This window comes from Jaculus jaculus, chromosome 18 (genome assembly GCF_020740685.1).
Source record: "Jaculus jaculus isolate mJacJac1 chromosome 18, mJacJac1.mat.Y.cur, whole genome shotgun sequence".
Classification (NCBI taxonomy): Eukaryota; Metazoa; Chordata; class Mammalia; order Rodentia; family Dipodidae; genus Jaculus; species Jaculus jaculus.
Genome location: NC_059119.1, coordinates 12,063,804 through 12,072,239, shown reverse-complemented (window position 1 = coordinate 12,072,239; position 8,436 = coordinate 12,063,804). Strand labels below are relative to the sequence as shown.

General features: G+C 54.9%; 1 protein-coding gene across 1 annotated transcript; it reads left to right on the top strand.

Moving 5' to 3' along the window:
• The first annotated feature begins 2,870 nt into the window (after nucleotides 1-2,870).
• Prf1 (perforin 1) lies at nucleotides 2,871-8,100 on the top strand. Its single transcript, XM_004657892.2, has 3 exons — nucleotides 2,871-2,981; nucleotides 5,494-6,050; nucleotides 6,584-8,100. The coding sequence occupies exons 2-3, from the start codon at nucleotides 5,515-5,517 to the stop codon at nucleotides 7,710-7,712; spliced, it is 1,665 nt and encodes a 554-aa protein (XP_004657949.2). The 5' UTR covers nucleotides 2,871-2,981; nucleotides 5,494-5,514; the 3' UTR covers nucleotides 7,713-8,100.
• Nucleotides 8,101-8,436: the final 336 nt, after the last annotated feature.

The window sequence follows — 8,436 nt, the reverse complement described above, 5'->3', positions numbered from 1 at the left end:
CTCTATCTTTTCATAAATAAATAATTTTTTAAATATTTTATTTTTATTTATTTATTTGAGAGAGGGTGAGAGAAAGAAGCAGGCAGAGAAAGAATGGGCACGTCAGCACCTCCAGTCACTGCAAACCAACTCCAGATGCATGTGTCACCTTGTGCATCTGGCTTAGGTGAATCCTGAGGAGTTGAACCTTGGTCCTTTTGCTTTGCAGGCAAGCACCTTAACTAACCACGAAGCCATCTCTCCAGCCCCATTAAATAATATATATATTTTTTAAATCAAAAAAAAAGACAGGTGTGGTGGCTCATGCCTGCAGTCTTGGGATGCTGAGGCAGAAGGATCAATGTGAGTTTAAGACCAGCCTGGACTACAGAGTACATTCCTAGTAGGCTTGGGCTAGAGTGAGATCCTGTCTCAAAAACAAGCAAAGCAAAATATGTGGCAACCACATAACCCACCAGTTCCTCTTGTAAGGATCAACCCAAGGGATGAAGACATTTGTTCATGCAGAGACTTGTACACAGCTGTTCCTAGCAGCATTATTCATAAGGAAGAAAGGTAGCCGTCAACTGAAGCAATGATAAATAAAATGTCCTGTGTCCCTGAAATCAAGCACTACTCATCATGAAAAAGAATACAGCTTTGCTGGACATGGTGGCACACACCTTTAATCCCAGCACTCGGGAGGCAGAGGTAGGAGGATCGCCGTGAGTTCGAGGCCACCCTGAGACTACATAGTGAATTCTAGGTCAGCCTGGGCTAGAGTGCAACCCTACTTCAAAAACACAAAACAAATAAAGTTTGACACATTCTACAACATATTTAAATCTTGAAAATATTAATCAAAAGAAGCCAGACACAAAAGGTTGCACACTGCATGATTTTGCGTAACCAAAGTGTCCAACACAGGAAAATCCACAGAGATATAAAATGCGGGGAGGAAATAGATGCCAGTGGGCATGGGGTTTCTTCTGGAGAGTGGTGAAGATGTTGTAAAGCTGATCATGCTGATTAAGGGACAACTTTGGGAACGTACAAAAACCCACTCATTTCAGTGGGTGCCGACGTGGGCATGCGCGTGGTGTCTCAATAAAGCTGAGGAGAAACTGTGTTTGGTACACATTTTAACTCTCACTTTCTATTTATTTATTTAACTTATTATTAATTTGTGTGAGTGGAATATCAGGGCCTCTTGTATTTGGCTTTACATGGGTTGTTTAGAAAATGAACCCAGGCCAACAGGCTTTATAAGCAAGTGCCTTTAACCCCTGAGCCATCCCTCTTCCCCTCCCCGTCTGGACAGGACAACTGTCATGAAGCATGAAAGCTTAGCATGTTGGAAGCCTCAGTGTCATCATGACTCTCTAATGGGTACTTCCGCCAGGACCAGCATCGTCTCATAGACCCCAGCCACCGGGAACCTGCTAGAGGTACATCTAGCCATTCCCTGAAAGGGTTGTTACTGTTTGTAGGGTGGGGGTATGCCTGCCACTGCATGCATGTGGGGGTCAGTGGACAACCTCAGGGCGCTGGCTGTCTTCTTTCCACCTTACTTGCCAGGGTCTCTTGTTGTTTGGCCACTGGGAAGGCCACATTAGCTGGACCTCAAGCTTAGGATATTCCGGACAGCTTCCGGCTGCTGCGGGCGCCTTGGGATTACAGATGTGCTCAGCTTCACGTGGTGCTGCGAACTCACACTGTAGGCAACAGGCTTGTGGGACAAGCGCCTGTCTCCACTGAGCCAGCTCCTTAGCCCCGGCTGGGAGGACTCTTAAGATGCCAAAGGCCTCACTCTGATGATGGTGATGATGATGGTGGTGGTGACGGTGGTAGCAGGAATAAAAGCCATGGTCTTGCACATGCCAGGCAAGTATTGCACCACGGAGCTGCTTGCCCAGCCCCTTCCCTTTGATTCCATAGATTAGGAGAGCTGGGCTTACAAAGGAGTTAAAAATTCCTGCCAAGGGGGTAATGAATTCTGGGAGGATGGGGTTGGGGGGAAAAGATGGGGTCAGGTTCTGAGAAGGTAGCATAAGGCTGAGTTTCCATAAGAGCAGGGACACATGGGGGGGGGGGCAGATTCAAGAGACGAGCCTTAAGGCTTAGCCTGTGAGATGTGGCGTCACATGTGGTCTGAGACCTGTGGCGACTCGTTCCCATCACGTACGCAGTTGTAGGTGCTAAGCATTGCACGCCACCACCGCACACCCCCCCCCACAAGCAGGCCTGTGGCAACTTATTCCTATCACGTACGCAGTTGTAGGTGCTAAGAATTGCATGCCCCCCGCCAGCTTACTCACTTGTCCCCACCTCAGAACCAGTGTGCGTTTGCCCCCAGAAGGTGGTCTGTGAGTCATTCCACCCATGGAAACATCCCCCGCCCTGTCCTCAGGGAAGGTACAGTGGGGGAGAAGCATTTGGCCCCTGCAAATCTCTCACCATCCAGGACAAGAAATGCAGGCCAACCTTGACCACCACTGTCCCTGCTTCCCAGGGCGGAGGGGACAGTGACATGGATTGAAGGCCAGGCCCAGTTCTAAGCACTTCCCACAGAGAGACTCTCCTCATCACCGTCACACCTTGGGCATGTCTTGTGATCATCCCCGTGGCTAGTTGAGGAAACCAAGGCACAGAGAGGCACCTCGCCTGCTCACGGAAACCCAGGAGGCTCTCATCAATTCCCTCAAAAAGCCTGTCTCCCTCACACAGTTTATACGCCCAGGCCACAGATGGAGAAGGGCTAGCTATCCTGCTGGTCAGCGGCCACGTGGCCTTCACAGCTGGTTTCCTGAGGGCTGTCACATACCGGATGAGGAGGTGACGGCAAGGTGGGGGTGCTGGTGGGACCTGTGACCACAGTCTGAGGGCGGGGCAGGAAACAGTAGTGATGCGAAGGGGACTAGGGTGGGCCTGCCTCGGGGAGACACCACCATTTCACCACCCAAGGTCGCCCCGGCTCGACGGCTCCCTCGGCAGGACTCCAGGTAGGGAGGAAGAGGAGGGTGGGGGAGACGGAAGCTGAGGGCCGAGCTGGAAGTGCTGGGACCCTAAATCAACAGCCCTGGCTCGCCCAGGCCCCTGACTGTCCGCCTGTGGGCCTGATGGAAACGAAAGGGAGAGGGTCCCCATTCTCACAGTCCTGACAGCTGGAGCTGCTCAAAAAGCCCAGGAGGCCAGACGCGGTGGCGCATGCCGGTGACCTCAGCACTGAGGAGCCCCAGGCTAGCCTGGGCTGCAGAGCGAGACCCGGAAAAGCGAGGTTGGGGGGAGAGCGCGTGCCGTGCAAGCGTGAGGGCCTGGGTTCGGATCCCCAGACTGCACGTCAAGGCAGAAATGGTGTCTGTAGTGTCTGCGAGTCTTACAGGAAGAAGTGGGGGGGGGGGGGCGCGCGGAAGCAGGCGGCGCCCACAGGCCCCCTAACCTGGATGAAAGCAGGGTGCTGAACAGCGAGAGACCGTCCCTCAAACAAGGTGGATATGGAGGACTGAAGCTGTGGTGCCTGTGCCCACGCGTGCACACGCGTGCACACGCGCGCACACGCGAAGGGGTCAGGAGGGAAGGAAAAGTGCCAGTGAGGGGACCGAGCTCCTTGGGTTTATATCATGACAGGCGGTAGGGTGGTCGGAAGGAGGGATCCCCCTTCACCTGTTCACGTCCCAGCCTGGAGACTCTGCCTCCCAGGCACTCCTTGGGGTGGAGAACAGAAGGCTCTGGTTAAGGGGGTGAGATGCTCCCCCCCTTACATCCCCTGTCCCTGAGTCCTCTGTGGCAGGCTTGGGGGCAGCCTCTGAGGGGGCTTAGTTTGCAGGGAGATTTCAGGTCAAGAGCAGGTCCAGAAGAGCAGTTGGAGCCATTAGAAGAACCCTCTAGTCAATGGTTGGCCCGGAAGTTGACAACAGCTAGGTGCCCGCCGTTGCTGGAAGTCCACTGAGTTTGGCAGGGAATGCCAGACAGGAGACCAAAGGCAGCAGGCGGGGCACTGATGGGCACCCTCCTTCACACAGCCAGGGGTGTGGGCACGAGGCAGCTTCCACTCACTGCCGAGTAGGGCCGGAGCTCTTCCACCAGGCTCAGCTGCGATGCTCACGGCAAACAAGGGGGGAGGGGGAGGGGACACTGCAACTCCTTCCCTTCCCTGGTCTGAGGGGGCTGCATGAGGGGCAGAGGCCAGAGGGAGAGACAGAGACAAAGACAGCATAAGAATTAGGGGGGAGCCGGGCCTGGTGACACGGGATGTGATCATAGCTACTCAGGAGCATCCCAAGTTCAAGACCAGGCCAGGCTGAAGAGTTCAAGGCCAACATAGTGACACTCTATCTCATTTTTTTTTTTTTTAAATAGCCAGGCATGGTGGTACACGCCTTTAATCCCAGCACTCAGGAGGCAGAGGTAGGAGGATTGCCATTAGTTCGAGGCTACCCTGAGACTACACAGTGAATTCTAGGTCAGTCTGAGCTAGAGTAAGACCCTACCTCGAAAAACAAAACAAAAAAATAATAAATAAATAGATAAAAATAATGTAAAGTGGGACTGGAGATATGGCTTAGCAGTTAAGGCACTTGCCTGCAAAGCCTAAGGACCTATGTTTGACTCTCCAGATCCCATGTAAGCCAGACACACAAGGTGATGAAAGGTGCAGGGTTGTACATGCACACAAGGTGGCACATGTGTCTGGAGTTTGATTGAAGCAGCTAGAGGCCCTGGAGCAACAATGCTCCTCCCCTCTCTCCTTCCTTCTCTCCTCCCCTCTCTCCCTCCCTCTCTCTCATAAAAAGAGGACAGTCTGTTGGGCTTGCCTCAAAAAAAAATTGGGGGGGGGGTAGAGATGGCTTAGCGGTTGAGCACTTGCCTGTGAAGCCTAAGGACCCCGGTTCAAGGCTCAATTCCCCAGGACCCACGTTAGCCAGATGCACAAGGGGCCACACCCGCCTGGAGTTCATTTGCAGTGGCTGGAGGCCCTGGCGCACCCACTCTCCTCTCTCTCTCTCTGCCTCTTTCTCTCTCTGTCTATCACTCTCAAATAAATAAATAAAAATTTTAAAAAACTTTAAAAAAATTTTTAATAATAATAACATAAAGGGCTGAGGTGTAGCTCATCATTAGAGGGCTTGCCTACAATGCATGAGGCCCTGAGAACAATCCCCAGAATGGAGGATGGAGGGTCAGGAGGGAAAGGCTGACCTTTACTGCGGACAAAATAACACTTCTCCAGAACCTGGGCTCCCCTGGATCCCCAGGCCCTCCCCTAAACCTATTATACAACCTTTGTTCTCTCTCCTCATGAGCCTCCACTGGGTCATCAATTTAGCTTCCTATTAGGCCTTAGATTATGACATCTTCCTAATGTTGAGCTCCTTCTGACAATGTGACTGTGGGATCGACAGTCTCGGAGCCCCTGTGCACAATAGAGAGGGAGGACCCCAACCCTAAAGCCCAGTCTTAAGTCCTCCTGTTGATGCACAGTGGTCAGCCATCCCTCATCCCTCTAACCCTCAGCTCTCCAGGGCCCAGAGCTCCATGGCCAGGCACCAACTCCTCCTGGGCCTTCTCCTGCTGCTGCCCCCACTGGTCCCTGCCCCCTGCTACACGGCCACCCACTCGGAGTGCAAGCGGAAGCTCAGCTTCGTGCCCGGAGCGTGGCTGGCTGGGGAAGGTGTGGACGTGAGCAGCCTCCGCCGCTCAGGCGCCTTCCCAGTGGACACGCACAGGTTCCTTCGGCCTGATGGCACCTGCACGCTCTGCAAAAACGCCCTGCAAGAGGGCGCCCCGCAGCGCTTGCCCCTGGCGCTCACCCACTGGAGGGCCCAGGGCTCCGGCTGCCAGCGGCATGTGACCACCGCCAAGGCCAGCTCCGCCGAGGCTGTGGCCCGGGAAGCCGCTGCCAACATCAAGAACGACTGGAAGGCAGGACTGGACGTGAACCCGCAGCCCAGCAACAACGTGCAGGTCTCGGTGGCCGGATCACACTCCGGAGCGGCGGACTTCGCCGCCCAGAAGACCCACCAGGACCAGTACAGCTTCAATAGCGACTTGGTGGAGTGTCGCCTGTACAGGTGAGATGCCAGCTGGGGTCAGGGAGGAGGCAGGAGAGGGAGGAGGAAGCTCGGAGACGGCAGGGTACTTGTCCAGGTGTCCCACAATCCTGCTGCAAAGACTGCAGTTGCTACAGCCCTGAGACCCCCCCCCCCATTCCATGGCGACCCAAATCTGGATGGGCCCAGTGAGAGATGGGAACAAGACTATGCCTTAGCCCCAGCATGGTAACACTTAAGTGTCTCTCTTTGCTGGGCATTACCAGCCTCCTAGGCAGGGACAGAGATGGAAGACGTGGCTAGGTCCTCTCTCCTCACTGCTGTGTGACCTTGGGTATTTTCTCTTCCTTTCTGGGACAACTGATATGCACGCCTTCCTTTTTAATATTATATATTTATTTATCTGACAGAGAAAAAGAGGCGGAGGGGGGAGAATGGGCATACCAAGCCCTTCAGTCACTGCAAATAAAGTCCAGATGCATGTGCCACCTTGTGCATCAGGCTCATGTGGGCTCTGGGGAATCGAACCAATGCTCCTCTGTCCCTCTCCGCAGTTTTCACCTGGTGCACTCGCCCCCACTGCACCCCGACTTCAGAAAAGCGCTCAAGAACCTGCCCCCTCACTTCAATACTTCCACGCAGCCTGCCTACCAGCAGCTCATCTCCTCCTACGGCACCCACTTCATCAAGTCCGTGGAGCTGGGGGGCCGCATCTTGGCCCTCACGGCCCTGCGCACGTGCGAGCTGGCCCTGGAAGGGCTCACGGCCGACGAGGTGGCCGACTGCCTGGCCGTGGAAGCCCAGGTCAGCATCAGCGGCCGCGCCGACTCCTCAAGCCAGTTCAAGGCCTGCGAGGAGAAGAAAAAGAAGCACAAAGTCACCACCTCCTTTCACCAGGCGTACCGGGAGCGCCACACCGAAGCGGTCGGTGGCCACCACGCCTCCACGTACGACCTGCTGTTCGGGGCTCAGGCGGGGCCGGAGAAGTTCTCCGACTGGGTGTCGGCGCTGGCCGGCAGCCCCGGCCTGGTGGACTACACGCTGGAGCCCCTGCACGTGCTGGTGGAAAGCGGGGACCCTCGGCGGGAGGCGCTTAGGGGGGCCGTGAGCCAGTATCTGACGGGCAGGGCCCGCTGGAAGGACTGCAGCAAGCCCTGCCAACCAGGCCAGTGGAAGAGCCCCCGTGACCCATGCCAGTGCGTGTGCGATGGCTCCACGGTCACCACCCAGGACTGCTGTCCTCGCCAGAGGGGCCTGGCCCACCTGGAGGTGACCATCGTCCAGGCGTGGAATCTCTGGGGAGACGTGAGCACAGCGACGGACGCCTACGTGAAGGTCTTCTTCGGTAGCCGGGAGTTGAGGACCGGCACGGTGTGGAACAATAATAACCCCAGGTGGGCGACCAAGCTGGACTTCGGGAACGTGCTACTGGCCACGGGGGGACCCTTGAGGGTGCAGATCTGGGATGTGGATAATGGCTGGGACGATGATCTGCTTGGCTCTTGTGACCTTGCTCCAAAATCTGGCTCCCACGAGGAGCAGTGCAACCTGAGCCACGGCCGTCTGAAGTTCCTCTACCACGCCAGGTGCTTGCCCCACCTCCGCGGGGGAACCTGCCTGGACTATGCCCCCCAGGGGCTTCTGGGAGAACCGCCAGGAAACCGCAGTGGGGCCGTGTGGTGAGGGAACGGTGAGCTCCCAGCGCGGTGGCTGCAGGAGGCTCTCCCAGTGGGAGCCCTTCACAGTCCCATCAGATAGACGGAGACCGACGCTTGGACCTCTCATTAAGGCAGCCGGGCTCATAAGCCACCGTGAGTGTCCCTGTCCACACTACCTAGGCCCATCGATGTCCCCAAACTTACTTGAGAGTCTCTGCTGCACAGGCCAGAGCTAACTGGCCAGCAGCCTGTCAGAAGGCCAAGAAGTTGTCCCTACTGGGATTCTAACACCCTCCCGCTCTGGCGAGGGAAGTGCATCTGTTAGCCGAACTGCATCCCTCGCTGCTCTTCTGTTTTCTTCGTGTCCCCTATGTTGCCTCCGATAACTCAAGGCCTGTGTCATCATGTGCTTGAGAGGGAACCAATAAATATGTCATAAGCATGATGGATGTGGTGGCACAGGGGATTGAACATACCCCTGGTGGAAAGTGTCGATGTTAGTGATCCATTTTAATAAAATACACACATAAGTAATATAAATTTTTAAAATTCATTTCTCAAATAAATAAATAAAAATATTTTTTATTTATTTTTATTTATTTATTTGAGAGCAACAGACAGAGAGAGAAAGAGGCAGAGAGAGAGAGAGAGAGAGAATGGGCGCTCCAGGGCCTCCAGCCACTGTGAACAAACTCCAGACGCATGTGCCCCCTTGTGCATCTGGCTAACATGGATCCTGGGGAATCAAG